Source organism: Etheostoma spectabile, chromosome 4, assembly GCF_008692095.1.
Source record: "Etheostoma spectabile isolate EspeVRDwgs_2016 chromosome 4, UIUC_Espe_1.0, whole genome shotgun sequence".
In the NCBI taxonomy this organism is placed as follows: domain Eukaryota; kingdom Metazoa; phylum Chordata; class Actinopteri; order Perciformes; family Percidae; genus Etheostoma; species Etheostoma spectabile.
The window spans coordinates 24180087-24195727 of NC_045736.1; the positions used below are offsets into that span (position 1 = coordinate 24180087).

Sequence of the window (15641 nt, forward strand, 5' to 3'; positions counted from 1 at the left end):
TTTACAGTAAACATTATTAAACTGAGATTGTATTTTTATTTTGTCTTTGTAAGCATGCTCATCGTCTAAAGACATCTAAAGAGTTGCCAACATCGCTGAATGTGGATGTCTGTGCATCGTGTCAATTTGTCACCCTCTTGTGTGACTTTTTCTTTCGTGTGCCCCCTCTCTACGCCACTCGGCGGTGCTCACAGACTTCCCCTTTCTGGATATCAAATCATCTAATCCATATGACTTTGGTAATGGCAGAGAAAGCTAGTAATACCTAATTTCACCGGTGCAAAACCTACGTTTCCTCTCAACAATAACGTGCTGTCAGAAACATCAAAGGAATCCTGCATCGGTGTGTTTTGTTTTCGCCTGTGTGACTGCATTTCAGAACCACGGAGCTGTCCATCGTCCGAGAACGAAGTGAGGATGCAGCGATTCTCCACTGCCTCTGCTGCTGCCGACGGAGTTGAGGAAGGCTACAAGATGACATGAAGTGTGATTTGAGCACAAAATCAAACCTCATTTGAAGACAGTCACCTTTTCAATCACACTCCATCTACAGCGATTGTTAATTTTGAGGAATACATTGTTGCAAGAAAGCTGCACAGCTTATTACAATTAATAAGAGTAGTATGCATGTCAGTCACGAAGTAATGAATTCTTGAGTTCGTGAATGTGTAGTTATTTGCTCTGAGCAGGAGCACAAAGGACCGTATTCTCTATATTTCTCTATTTATAGACCCTCTCCCCTTTGTGGAATGTACCATTTTGTCTTGGCATAAGGAAAAGGGGGAAAGAAAACGCTGGGTTGACATATATCGAGTTAATAGCGGCCCTCCTTATAAAAAAAAACTCCCCACTGTTGTTGGAGAGATTGAACCGGCCCTGTCCGTTTAAACCGAGAAGACACCCATACCGACTCCTCAATGCAAAAAAATAAAAGGGTGCCAAGAAGCTAGGACGAGGGAACGTGGGTGTAAATAGACAGTGAACGCTCTTGGTCTCTCTCTCTCTCCCTCTCTCTCCCTCTCCCTCCCCCTTCTCTTTCTCTCTGTCTCTCTTTTATGAAATCAATGAACGAGTTATTGGGTAGGACATACATATAAGGAATCAAAGCCTCCACCGGGACCAACGGCATTGCGCGCTTTTGATATGCGTCTTCGCCAAATGCTACATGTGTTTTCACATCAGTGTAAATATTGGCTTTGATAGGACGAGAGTGGAATCAGCTCTGGCACGGCTTGGTCTCGGAACCAAATTTTGACCAAGACTTCCACGAGCTTTTTTTCAACGTAAAACGATTCTCTACCATCACCATCTGCTGCTGTTTGTACCCATCCCAAGTCACTGGCCGGTCCGAAGATGGCAACTTTAACCAACGGGCAGATGGACGGCACGGTGCACGGTGTCGGTGTGGTCTCCGCCAGCACGAACGGGCTCGTGAACGGATTAAGCCACAGCCACAGCCCGGTGGGCTGCCCGGCCACCATCCCCATGAAGGACCACGATGCCATCAAACTCTTCATCGGTCAGATCCCCCGCAACCTGGATGAGAAGGACCTCCGGCCCCTCTTCGAGGAGTTCGGCAAGATCTACGAGCTCACTGTGCTGAAGGACCGCTTCACGGGCATGCACAAAGGTGGGTTAAACCCATATTCCCTGAGACAACTATGGTTGCGATTGTTTTTGTCAGTGTGAAATCTGTCACACACTGGTGAGAGTGAGGATCCTAAATCATGCAGGATTTGATGGGTATAGAACTGCACAATTGTTGGAAAATTATAGCAATTTTCTGTAAGGCTGAAGAATGACTTTTTGATTGTTGTGGTCTGAATTTGGGCCACCAAAAAATATATATATATTCTTTTCTTAGACTTTTTTTCCAAGTCAGTGCATCATATGTTGTTCTGCTCGGCAAACAAATGCAAGCATGAGACTGTCACGAATCGGGAGTCACGACGGCATGAATTTATGTAGGGTGATATTAAGAGGAGCAATGTTCCTATGTGGGGCAGTGTGCACGGGAGTATTCATACATCTAGTCCGGCGGTTGTAAACGTGCTTTCATTCACTACAGTTCAGGCCATTAACCTCACGCTTTCACGTTGCATTCGCGGGAAGGCTGTTTGATCGCCCGCAGCACCGTACACTCTGTTGCCCGTAACTCTTGCTGTGTGAGTCTGCCTGTGTCTGTTTGTGCGCGCGCGCGTGTGTGGGTCGTGAGAAGGGGGGGTTGCGCGTGCACGTGGAGCAGGCCTACAGTCTGAATATATTGTACTTTTGTACAGCCTTTTTATGATCTGTCAGATTTTAAGATGTGGGTGAGCTGACTTATCCCCTTTAATATGACCACTAGACTACGAGTTGAAATGTAAATTGCACAGGGATATATTTTAATTGATTTTTTAAACGTTCCAGCACAGTTTAGGTTTATTTTTATACCTGTCCCCGTTACAATAAGAAATGATCACATACTTTTGGTGCAACAATGCAACATGGCCTTTTGGTGTAATTTTAACCACCAACCTTGTATTTGTGGTGCAAAAGGAATGATGGTGCTTTGTCCCTGTATTTTACTATCTTCTCTCAGGGGAAGGGTCATTCTCTGCAAATCACCATCTAATGAGAGGTCACTATCTGCTATACCTGCAGGACTTCTCCCAGGGGAGCAAAGTACATTAAGAATGAGCTATCACTTTTTGGGATCCCCCTCCTCCCCCTTTAAAGCCCCCTCCGCACCATGTAAACAATGTGTGACAAGCACCATGTGTCAGGAAATGATTATGATATACAAATAATTCCAGGGGGAAGAGACTGTCTGCAGGCATGGGGGAAACCAAAGAGGTGGAGATGGGAAGAGAGGGGGTTATCTTTTATTAATAGCCCAGCTGTAGTAGCAACTCCCTGTTGGACAGTTAATCACCAGTGGCCCCAGAACTATAGGCATGGCTCGCCAGCTGATTCTAAGAACTGTCTCCTCAATGCGATATACGGCACTGCTTCCCGGGCTGTGCCCCCCGCTTTCATTAGTGAGCCCCCGTCGAGCTCATATTTTAACTAGCTGGAGGCAAGATCTACTCCCTGGCTCACTGGCTCACTGTAACCTGCTTGAGGACAGCATTCCCTTCATCACTCCTAACACCTTCCCAAGGTTTCCATAGAAGATTCCCAAATTAGCAGTAAAAGACAGCACGTCCCACAAATAACAGGCAAAGTGACTGACTGTGTGCACTGTCGTCATACTGGGTTTATTGAAGACAACGCAGCATAACATGAATCAGGTATAGTATTCTATCACAGCAAGAGTTTGAGACAAGAGTAAATATGATTACAAGCAAATATTTTGAAGAGAAATAATCCATGCAGCCTCTGTGTTCTGTGCCTTGTAAGATTAAAGCCATTTAAACTGTTAAACACTTTTCCTGGTTTTGCTTTGTCAGTTGGACTGTTGCCAAGTAGCAGCTGAAAAACCTTTCACTGAACAGTGTCATTTTGGTGGTTAAAATCTTTTTGTACATTTTGTATAAATGTACATTTATACATACATGTTACAATTTTTACTCTTCACTCTCCCCGTTTTTTTTAGATACTTCATGCAGTTTACATTTTACAGTGTACTTCTATAGAGTAGAACAAGTAAAACCAAGGGTGACCCTTTTAGGTGTGAAATGTTCTATTGGACTGAAGTCCATAGAACAGCCCCTCAGAAAACTCCCCTTCTATTCCATCTTTTCTCCTCTTTATTAACTCTGCTTGATCCCCTTCATTCTTTGCTTTCCCTTTCTCCTCCTTTATCTTCACGTTGCCTGTTTAGTGACAGTGACATCATGTTGGATAATGGCTGTAGTAAAACAAAGCCTTGGCTGGACCAGAGATTGTAGATTGTAGATGCCATTTCCTTTACAATTTTGTTCTGCATCTGTTTTTTTTTTCTCTAAATGGCACATTCTTGGTAACTGTCAACACTAGCAATGTAATGCCTCAGCTGGAGATACTGTTGCATTCATTTAACTTTACCCAAAGAGACATGGCACTTTCACAAAGAAATGAGCATGCTTTTCAGCTAGATAATACAGAGCTTTTTTTCTGCTATGGCAGGTAATAAAAGGCCATCCTGTTCTGCTGTACATCAACAAGCCTAAAGAAACAGCCTTTGCTATGGTAATGCTACCTCTGAAGAAAGAGACCCCTATTATAGCTATTGTCAGCCGTGCCTGTGATACTATTGCCATAACCCTCCCCATAATGACTCCATGTATCACTAGTAATCTAGTCTTTAGGATTCTGTCCCCTTGGAATGGAGGGGTGGAGGGAGCAGGGAGGAGGGGAGTGTGGGACGGGGGTCTGTGGAGGCTGGGAGCGGGTACAGGGACACCAGTGCAGGCCTACATTCTCCCAATGATTTTATTTCTCTCCCCTCTGCGACCGAGCCATGCTAATAGAGGCCATTTATAATGGTCACCGGCTGCTGCTGCTGCTGCTGCTGCTACCAAGCACAACGGGAATGAGAGGCATGGCTAGCACAAAGAGCCAGCCCTTTTCTTTTTCTCTCCTCTCTGGCAATGCAGCATGGGAGGTGGGGGTATTCAGGAAGAGAATGTGTAGATATGATTGCTAGCACTATTCATCAGCCTTATTTCATGTAATAATCACCAGGGCAATTGAGCCACGATGATATGGGAAAGACATTTAATAACTGACGGTGTTATCTATTGTTTACTGCTGTCACATCTTCGGGCAGTATTGTGTTCCAGGCCGAACCTTTATTGTCTACATCTTCGTTTTTCCAAGCGAATGCAAATGCAACTGTCACCCAAGTTTGTTTTACTGCTGTTGTTTCATTTGGTGGTAATTTAATGCAAGTAATATATTTGTCCTTGGCCAACCAAACTAAATACATTAGCAACAGCTCTTGCCATAGGCTCAGACAGCTGAAGTGGTTGCAAAGCCAGAAAGTTGCTCAAAGTCAAAGCAGGTGTTGAAACTTAATTTAGATATGGGCCACATAGTTCATTTGACATGGTAAGTGATGTAAATAACATGTCACAGGTTTTTAGTGCAGATCATCTGCTTTCAAGAAAAGATACTAGTATCTCACTGTAATATAATAACTGTGGTGATTAAAGATAATGTCTTAGCTGTTATGCTATTTTGTAATTTTATATCAATACTTGAGAAAATGGTTAAATATGTTTGATTTAAAACATAAGTAGTTGAGATACAGTGTAATGACCAATAGTAATCTTGTTTAAATTTACACATACTGCAGATGGCTCATGCAGATGGGGAATATAATCTATGCAGGTCATAAAGGGAGTTATGGTTTCCTCTGAACGTCTACAGTATTGATATTTTAGCCCTTTAAGTGAATGTGTCAGGGGAGAAGGTTCAGAGCAGATCATTGCGCTCATCGTGTTTTTTGAGGCCAGAAAGTGCCGATGCCAAGAACATGAAAGTATCATGCTGTGCTTTATTGCAGGCAATTAGGTGTTACAGGTTGCCATTAGAGTACCGTCTGCAAAAAAGGATACAACTAAATGTGGCTTTGAACAAAGAGAGAAAGAAGTGTGGGTGTGTTTTTTTGTCCTGCAGGTCTACGTTAATGCAGCATGCGTTTGGCCGAAAAATTTCACTCTCGTTGCATCATCCTCTCTCTGTGGGATCCTTCTCTCTCCTCCTCTCACATTTGGTTTGCGATGAGTGTGAGTGTGTGTGTGTGTGTGTGTGTGTGTGTGTGTGCGTGTGTGTGTGTGTGTGTGCTCCTCCTCTCTTTCCTGGCCCAGAATCCTCCACTCAGCTCAGCTCAGAATGCAAGCTCAGGCCCCACATTGTGCCCCGTTTCTATGAAGACGCATGGCAATCGATTTCAAGTGTTTTGTCAGGATGAAAAGCAACATGTGCCACAGATGAGGTCACTTCTTATCATAGTACACTAGACCACCAGCGCCAAACCGCACCTGCCACCCCTGTTCTGGCAGCGCCCAGAACTGCCGAGCAACAAGAGGATAACAAAAGGCGGAGCCAGAGCAGGCAGTACAGTAAGCCTAATTCGTAAGGAGGGCCGTTGTCAAGGCAGCACTGCCTCTGTTGTCGATTATTATTGGAGGGGACTGTCAGATGGGGGCCGGTTGATGGCCGAGCAGGGAACCAGTTAGTCACAGTGAGAGATAACCGGACCAAGCCAAAGGATGGAGTGCTCATGGAGCTCCTGCGAGGATTAGCGTGCTAACAGCAGGTTTAGAGTCATGAGGCCAGTCAGGGTGGTGGAGCCCTCTGGCTCCATTGACCTCTGTGGCCCTCTCATTAAAACCACTGACCTTTACATAGAGAGAGAGAGGGATAATGTAAAGAAATGGCTGTACCTAATGTGTTCATCTCATTTCACTTTCTAAAGACTGAATGAAACAAGCTGACGTACATTTAGCACAAATTGCAAGTTTGATAAACACAGATACAAAAGTAAATATATAATTGTAAATGAAGTACACAAATGCCAAAGACAAAGGTTAAAAGGGAAAAAATTTAAATAACTATAAATTGAATTAAAATACTAAAATTACATTGTCATTTATAAGGAATGAAATGGCTTGAAAACGTTTTGTGTTTATAGTTCAGGAGCACATGCACGTCTATTGGATCATACAGTAAAATGGTCCAGTCAGCATAAGGGTGTTAGGGTGTAGTTAATGGTTCCATGTAGAAAAGTCATGGCTCACTGTGGACGGCATTGCTGACCTGTGGAGAAGCACAACACTGAAGATTTCTGGCCGTCGTTACAGGTCAGGGAGGCTGCTGATCTCAACAATTTTCCCATAGATAGATAGATAGATAGATAGATAGATAGATAGATAGATAGATAGATAGATAGATAGATAGATAGATAGATAGTTAGGTAGATAAAAGTGATTCATAATATTTTGAAGGCAAAAAACATATGAAATATGTGTAGTGGAATAGCTTTCTTGTGTTTTGGCACCTAAACTCGTCAGCCAATAGCCTACAGCTGGGTTAAAATAAAGTCTGTCTTAAATGTTTCATCAAAATTTGGCCTTTTGTTTTCCGTAAAGAGAGGCTAAACAACTTGCAAAGGTTTCCCTCTTGCTCTTGCTTTCCTGTTGCCATGTTCATTGCCCCGGTGTATTATTCTTCAAGAAGATTAAAAAAAAAATGTTTTTTTTTTTCTTACAAATGCTCCTTGAGGTAAATATTTTCTGTTTTCAAGGCTCTTGCATCAGCTACTAAGTGTTATTGTGCTTTGTGTTACATTTTGTAAAAGTTGAATGAAGCTGAACGCCTCTTCAATCTTTTAGGTATGCTTAATCCCACTTCCAAGCCCCCCTGCTTTAAATACTGGTGGCCAGTTCAGGACTTGGGGAATGCAATACTTTTGAAATGTTGGAAGTCTTACATGTTGTTTTTGTGATTTACTTTTGTTCTACTGATGATTTCATTGCAAATAATAGAACTTCCCGTGGGGAAGTGCCCTGTCTGGGTTTTTTTTAGCTTCTTGGGATTTTTTTTACTTGTAGTTCAGGATTAGTTCAGAAAATTCTAAGTATAATATAATGAGGAATATAAAAATGTAGCTTTGCCCATGCTGCTCCCATAACACGACTTGTTATAGTCCCCACATGTGGTTTCTGTCTCAGGAGTCATTCAACTCCATTTGCTTTATATTTTGTCCCATTTTTGGCTCCCTCATCTCTGCCATGCAATTACATGGACACCATGCTCTATGTAGTTGTTTAGTTTAAAAGGCTTAAACACCATTTCCTTTGTCCAGTAGTCAAAAGGTCATTATCCTCTGCGTGTGAACTTGGAAACGTTTTTTTCGTTTTGGATTAGAGCTGCAGGCTCCTTTTATCAAGCTTTGCACAGTCAGGAGGCTTTATGATAGGGAATATTATATTATCCATGCTCAATATCTGTATGTGTACAGTGTACAGTGTGTGTGTGTGTATGTGTGTGTGTTTGCGTGTGTGTGTGCGTGTGTGTGTGTGTGTGTGTGTGTGTGTGTGTGTGTGTGTGTGGTGTGTGTGTGTGTGTGTGTGTGTGAGTGTGTGGGCACGTGTGTACGCGTGTGTATGCGTGTGCGTGGATGAGTGTGTGAGTGATTATACTGCAGAGTATAGTACTAACTGCACGTGATTTGCCAAATATCAGCTCTAGTTAAATCAGTACTTTATATTAACTTTCAATGTTTAATTTATATATTAGGCCCAAACCCGACTCAAACCCTAAGTGTGCACATGAAAATGGGTCCAGCTGCAGCTTACTGCAGAGGCTGTCCACAAGGTAATAGCAGCATGACACAGCAGCAATGTGGAAAAATAGAAACAAAGTTTGCCACAGCTTACAGTGGCCCATTAATGCATATCCATCAAGCATTATATATATATATATATATATATATATATATATAATCTGTTTTATGTTCATACCCTCTCTAACATTGTTCTCAAGGTCAAGTTATGTTTTCACATCACAGAAAATCATTGTTATTACCTTGCTAACAGATATTAGAATAAGCCCTCATGATTTCTTTAACCAGTGATACACAATTACTCATACACACTAAACAAACCATACAGATTTAATTTATGGTTCACAGAAAGTTTAACTAATGTTTATTCTCAACCAAATTACTGAACATGATTCGAAGTGGCATATCTGGGTCTGCCTGCTGGGATACTCTAAAGTAGGGATTACACAAGCAGTGTACTATTTGTCCCAGACAGAAAGCGCGCCAAAGACTGTTGAGCATGTGTGACTTGTCAGGCCCATATTTTGCTTTCTATGTATACAATCTCCTGAGCTGTACGATGACTGCCAATCTTTAGTGTCCCTGATTCAATTTACTTTCTTCCCATCTCCCTTCATGCCTATTTCATGTCCGCCAATTAAAAATGCACCACGTTGACTTGTAAAAGGAAGGTGGGAATGGAGGTTAGGGCTTTTCAAAGATCTCTCTCAATTATTCAAGACCAAGTTTGATTCAGAAAATGGAAGAGGAATAATAAGTCATGCAGAAGTTCTTGAAGGTTTGGCAAATGTAATGCAAGATCTTCTGATGGAACTAGCAGAAGCATTAAACCAACATTTAAACTACTACTTCTCCTTTAACAATAGCAAGTGGGATATCTGACGTGAGCAATTCAGGTCAGAGGAGCTTTGTTCCATTTTATATTTCAGTAATGTATTTGGTTTGAACCGTTCTGAACATGAAAAAGTAACTGAACAGCTTTGAATTTGTATTTCAAATTTTGCATTTGTTTCTAGATACCCACAGGGTCCATATCATTCCATTTTCATTCTCCAAAAACTGCAAATCGGTGCCTTTTGCTATCAAATATTACGATTTAAATGATATTGGCATCACATTGAGGGAAAGTACATCAAGGCCTCATCCTATCATGCTGGTTGGAGAGCAGATAGACCAAAACATATCGCTGCAGAGGGAGATGGTGCAAGAGTGCGTAAAACGACAAAGAGCTCAAGACAGAGAGAGCGAGGGAGAGAGGCAAGGAGAATTAGAGAGATGTTGAAACAGGGATGATGTAAGAGAATGTGTGAAAAGAGGCGAGGGAGATCCATGGAAGAGAGTTCGGGTGGGGGGGTTGCACACAAAGACAGACAGAATATCAAGAGGCAGAGCGATACACAAGAACGAGAGCAAAGATTGTAAAGAGAGGTGCAGACTAAAAATGGAGGCACAGAGAAATTGTTCAATGACAAGCACAGAGTGAGCAAAAGGAACGAAAGGAAAAGGGAAGGGGCTGAGAAGAAAAGACTGAAAGCTGGAAAGGAAACGACAGACAGAGAGAAGTAGAAAGAGTAAGGGAGTCCCAGAGACAGATGTCGCCCTCGCTGGCCCTGGCAGATTGATAGCTCCTGGCCCAGTTCCATGCCAGGCTTTGACCCCTCTGTCCTCTGCTGTAATTTATAGGCTGCGTTTTGCCAGATTTAAGCGCTACTCTGTGGCTACCATGGCTCGAGAAGGGAGAATGACCTTCCTGAGATGGGAGCAGAATTAGACCCTTGCAGCTCCAGCCACCCCTGGGGTAAATAAGCAAGTGCCCTCCATATTAAATGGGTGTCTGACATGTTAATTGGACAGTGTATATTTGTCAATCTATCTTTTTTTCTGTGTATATTAACTCCTGCACTTTATCTTGTACAATGTTCAATATGTTAATGTGTCAATGCGGTGGTATAGTATTTAAGTTTTTGTGTGTTTAGCTTCTGCAATAATAGATGAGCGTGCATGTGCAAAGCACAACAAGTTCTCCAAACCATATGACGATTTAGGTCGTTTATTCCTACCCTATTATGACCCGCAGGAGCGTTCCAGAAATTAGCGGCCGTACTGGTGGCACTAAATACGACCCACAGGAGCATTTTCCCTCCTCATATCTACACCAGAGAACATAATGATTGCGGTTTTTATTATGTTGTTAACATTGTACAGTCACAGTTTGGTAGGCTTAGGCACAAAACCTGCTTGGTTATCTTTAAGCACCAAAACTACTACTAAGTTTAGAGAAAAAAACTTGTCGCATATCAGTTCAGTACCACTGCCATCCACACAAAGCAGCTGAAAGGTTGAATATATTTGATACATTTTGGGTGATACAAAGTCTGGACAAACCATTGGTATTCTTTATTTCCAGTACTCCCGAGTAACTAAAATAAAAAAATAAAAGACCTCTTGTGTTTTCTTTACACTTTTAAAGAGCTGACACTTACACATATAGTTAAATATTGCTAGATTGTTTAGAAAAAGAACAGAAAAGCCCAGAAAACCAATTAGCTGTTCAAGGAGCACCAAATCCAAACCAGAACCAAATGACTGGCTTTGTAATTACTTTCAATTCATTTTAGGTAAGTTTTTTTTTTCAAAGATTTTTCTTTCAGTTTTAAGTGTGCTTTTTAGAGACACCTCAGACCACTGTCTGTGCCTTTTTATGCCTTTTAGTTTACGTCACTTGGAGGACTGGCCTAGTTGCTTATTGAATGATTGGCTGCTGCCTTCATAAATCAGGCCCCTAATTTTGCGTAGATCGCAGGCACAAATTAAATGAAAAGTAAAGCACAAGTTTGCACTGTGGTTTCTTGTAAAGTAAATATGGCCCTGTGTGTATCCAGAGTGTGCCTTCTAATAAACTGACTTGGCCGGCAAGCTGGTGGGCTCAGCTGGGTTTGTGCTTGGCCATTCAGAGCGTTACTTCAGTGCACAAATCAGCCCAGGGATTGATCTGGACAGAAAGCCTTCAGCAAATTATTACAGATTTGCAATTTAATGGCTTTTGAGGTCTCCCCTAGCCCCACACAGGTTCCCAATGAGACAGAGCCCATTAGTTTGGTCCTTTAATCACAGAACAGGAGATGGGAATCCTGGCCAAACCTATACATACCCTGCTTTACTTGGTGTGGAATGATTTCATGGGTTTATAGATAGAGACAGAGGAGTTTGTGTGTGAGTTTATGTGTGTGTGTGTGTGTGGTGTGTGTGTGTGTGTGGTGTGTGTGTGTGTGTGTGTGTGTGTGTGTTGTGTGTGTGTGTGTGTGAGCGAGAGAAAAAACATTGCACTCCTCTATGGATTGTTTATCAGTACCATGAGGATGCACTAGGCACTAGCAATTAATTGGCATAGGCTGTTCCCAAGGCTAACAAAAGTCCACTTCCTAAAATAAAAATAGAGAATTAGTTCCCAACGTCATGTTCCAAAAAATATTTTCAGTGGTTTCAATTCATGCAAAATATGAAAATGTTTTACCCTGCAACAGTGACGTTATTATTTTATCAAACTAATTTCGATTAATTATCAAAAAGAAACAAGACAAAGCGAATATTTTACTGATAATTAAAAGCTCTTCTTCTATAAATATCAGTGTGTATTCAGGTGACTCTCCCTGATGTACTTCAGTAAATGGATCTGTTACTATGAGCTGTAAAGCAGTCCCTCACAAAAGCCTGTAAATAAAAAAAACACTCGTTTGTGATTTATTACATATTCGGTAATTTATTTGGCAGTTAGGCGCTCCCATGTTATGGTCTATTATAGATTTACAGTACAAGACAATTCCCATTTTTACAAGCATAAATAATCTAGTGTAGATGACACAACTTTTGTTATACTATTTCAACAGACAAATGACCAGTTTTTCACAGGATGTTTAAGCAAGTCTTTTCCCATTGCTATAGTTGCCCTGATTAATGTGCCATCAATGCAAAATGTAAAAACTATCACTGCAATCTGCCTTTTTGTTGAAGACGAAGCCAAGCTTTCTAAATGAGCTGGATAAAAGTGACTGCCAAAGGGGATGGATATATATAATTATCTATGGCTTGAACTCCAACAAAAGGACTTTGAATATCAACTTTGTGCGCCAAAGGCTTCATTAGCCTGACAACAACAAAATGTCTCCTCAACTTTCAGGCTGAAAGACACAGGTACCTGCAAAGCCATTATAAGCATGCAGTCATGCAGCCTCTAGCCCAACCGATATCTGTTCGGGATTAGAAGCTACTTAATGCACTAATGTTAATATGCTAATGACTTAATGTTATGTTTGAATTATTAGGTGATTTAAGAAATGTCTGGCTGCTGGTTTGTTGGTCTTACGCATTGACAAGTTAGAAAGGACGGATAACTGTTTACTTTGCATATGGAAATCCCTGAATGTCTTTCATCTGTCCTTCCTATAGCGACTAGTGGTCCATGTTAGCTTTGCAAACATCTTAATTGTGTTAAATGGAGGAAAAAGGGGGAAAGATTAAAAGCCATTAATGTGTGTTGTGTGAGGGTGTGCTATTCCCGGGACAGTGCTTTTGTTCACTTTGGCAAAGCAGACGAGAGAGTTTCACCTTGAAACTCAATGCACACCAGAAACATTGTCATTGTGTCTAAAACGCTCTCACTGTTTTATACACTGTCAGAATGGCTTCACTTCGTCTTTGCATTTCTTTTCGTGATCGCCTCGCTCCATCCTCCTTACTCCCTTTGTACATCTCTCCCATTTTCTCTCATTCTGTCTCACTCTTGCTTTTCCCTTTGTAGCCGTGTTTCTCCCCATCCTTCTCTCTCTCTCTCTCTCTCTCTCTGTCTGTCTAAGCGTCAGATAAGCTCACTGGGGGAGACTTTAGAGGACTCTCCATCTGTGTATAAATAGCTCTGGATGAATTATTGAGGGACCTGGGGTTGCTAATAATCCCGCAGGACCCATCTGACAATGACACAGAAGATGGAGGGAAAACAATTACGCAGGCTTTCTCCTTCAGAAGAGTGGGAATGGGAGTGGGGGGGACTGAGCGGCCTCTGGGAGCCTGCTTCAGGGGCCCAACATCTTGGCTAATAAACCCAATTAAGTCTCCGGAATCAATCGGAGCCCTGGGGGCGTTCTCTCTCTTCCTTCCCCGGACAGCATGCAACAACAGGAAGTGTAATGATTCATGTTCCCCCTTCTGAGTTTGGATCGTCCTCTCATCTCCATCTTGCAGGTTGGCAAGGCAGGACAGGGCAGGACAGGATGTCCGCCGAGGCAGGATAATAGGACAGGGAGAGGAAAGGAGAAGAGAGGCGAGCAGAGTGGAGAGGTGCTCAGAGGAATATTAATGGGAGTGTTTATCCTGTAAGTGTTTTACCGTTGGGACGAGACATGGGACCACTCCCATGACAGAGTTAAAGCACTTTGTCTTCTTAGCAATACGTGATTCACCCGTAGACAGATTTTTGATTAATCGGCTTTGCCAGGTCTTCGTCTAACTGTTGACACAGTATGCCTATTACATCTATCTATCTATCTATCTATCTATCTATCTATCTATCTATCTATCTATCTATCTCGGCCACTCACAGTATACACAGTACAGAGCGTTATAAAAAGAGAAATTAAAACTTGCAAAATTATATTCTCTCTGTGCATTTTAGTTATCAGTCTAATGGCTCAGTGTCTGCAGATTCCAACCCTATTACCAGACAGGAGCGATTGTGCAATACCCTATATGACATTCACTTTCCAGTTTTCCGGAAAAAAAGATAATGCAAATGAATGCATGTTTCCATCCAATACTGTTATGTGGATATTAGGAGTTGGTTAATCAAGATAAAGGGTATATGTGGATGGAAATACACCTACTGACAACGTTTGTTTTGTCCAATGCCAATATTTTTACAACTTTAAATTTCTGCGAAATCTGCAGATGTGTTAATAAACTACATTATGGTTAAGGTAAGGGAAACATAGTTATGGCAGATATATAATAAGCTATGGTACGACAATTAATAATAATGCTTGTTCTAGGTTAGGGAAATCATAGCTAAAATTATAGTAATAAAAACACAAACATTAATTACAGTTTTTGACAAGAAGTAAACTTCAGTCTTGTGCATCACTGTAAAGCCAAGCGTGCTATGTAGCCATCCACAACCCCAGTCTCCATATTTGCCTCCTGCATTGGACATTTTTCAGGAGGTGCAGAATTGTCCAATCTGAACACACTAGTAGATCTGTGACACTGGGCTAGTATACTCTGTCTTCTTAAGCCCTGACGTAAAACTCAGAAGAGATGAAGCAAGACATTCAGCATTTAAGTGCTGTTGGATTTTCAGAGGAGGGTTTTACTGTCCCATGGTGGTCTAAATACTGTTTCAGAGTTTTTTTACACTCTGCCAAGTATAAAGTTCCCAAATGAAACACTGAACATTTGTTGGGCATAAAAATGCTCAAAAATGGTCCATCTGTTAGCAGTTGTATATTGTTATATTAGTTAGCATCAATACATTTCCTCAAAGTACCCAACCTGGCCAGGGCAGAGGGAAGGCGTTGGTGGGTGGTGTGGGGGGACGACACTGTCCTAATGATGCATTTTCTACACCATTGATTCAGTGGCTCTGCTCTCCAGTAAATCCTTCACATGCAACACATTAAAGCTGGCCCTTTTTCCTCCTTCGCCAATCGATTAGCACAGCTTAGAGACGGACACTCTGGGAAGCAGGGCAAGAGATGGGACTTGTTATCTTCAGGGACTCACACACACACATACACACACACACACACACACACACACACGCTCAAGTAACATTTTAAGGTGCTAATTCATTCTCGCCCTTTTAATGTTATAAAACGTAAATGTATCTATGGTTGTAATGTGGAAGTGCATTAAAGTGTCTAAGAACATTTTTAGTTTGCATGCATTTGCTATTAATACCTGTAATCTCAGGATTACTGCATGGATTTTAATATGGAGGTTGCCTGCATCCAACTCTCTTGGTCTTTTTTTGTTTTGTTTTGTTGTAGCCTTCTAAAGGTACCATTGTGTGCAGATACAGGAGTGTGGCATGTATTTGTTGAGTTTTAATGTTGAAATCAGTGCTTTTCTAAGCTTTTACGGTTATTAAAGGTGATTTTTATTCCCACATCCATACATTTTTGTGTAACTTCTAAGTAATATATTCTGGAAATTTTTCAGTATCTTGCTGAAAAGTAACACTCAACCCTCAGATCACATTCAGTATGACAAAATAACAGGTTTTGCAGGAAATGGCCAGTTATTAAAATGTATTTGACACCCCACAGTCAATCAGAACTCAGTATTCACCTAGGACACAGTATAATAACTTTTACTTCTTCATATCCTCATCTCAGAG

At 41.5% G+C, this 15641-nt stretch overlaps 1 protein-coding gene across 10 annotated transcripts in view; it reads left to right on the forward strand.

The window, feature by feature from the left end:
* Positions 1 to 906: 906 nt before the first annotated feature.
* celf4 (CUGBP, Elav-like family member 4) overlaps positions 907 to 15641 on the forward strand; it is an 82019-nt gene continuing 67284 nt past the window's right edge. For 9 of the 10 annotated variants that reach the window (XM_032513610.1, XM_032513613.1, XM_032513611.1 and 6 more), the window contains exon 1: positions 908 to 1630. In XM_032513610.1, coding sequence (XP_032369501.1) covers positions 1354 to 1630 — 277 coding nt within the window. In that variant the 5' untranslated portion in view covers positions 908 to 1353. Of the gene's footprint in view, positions 1631 to 15641 lie in introns of all 10 variants that reach the window. The other variant, XM_032513620.1, reaches the window with a different exon arrangement.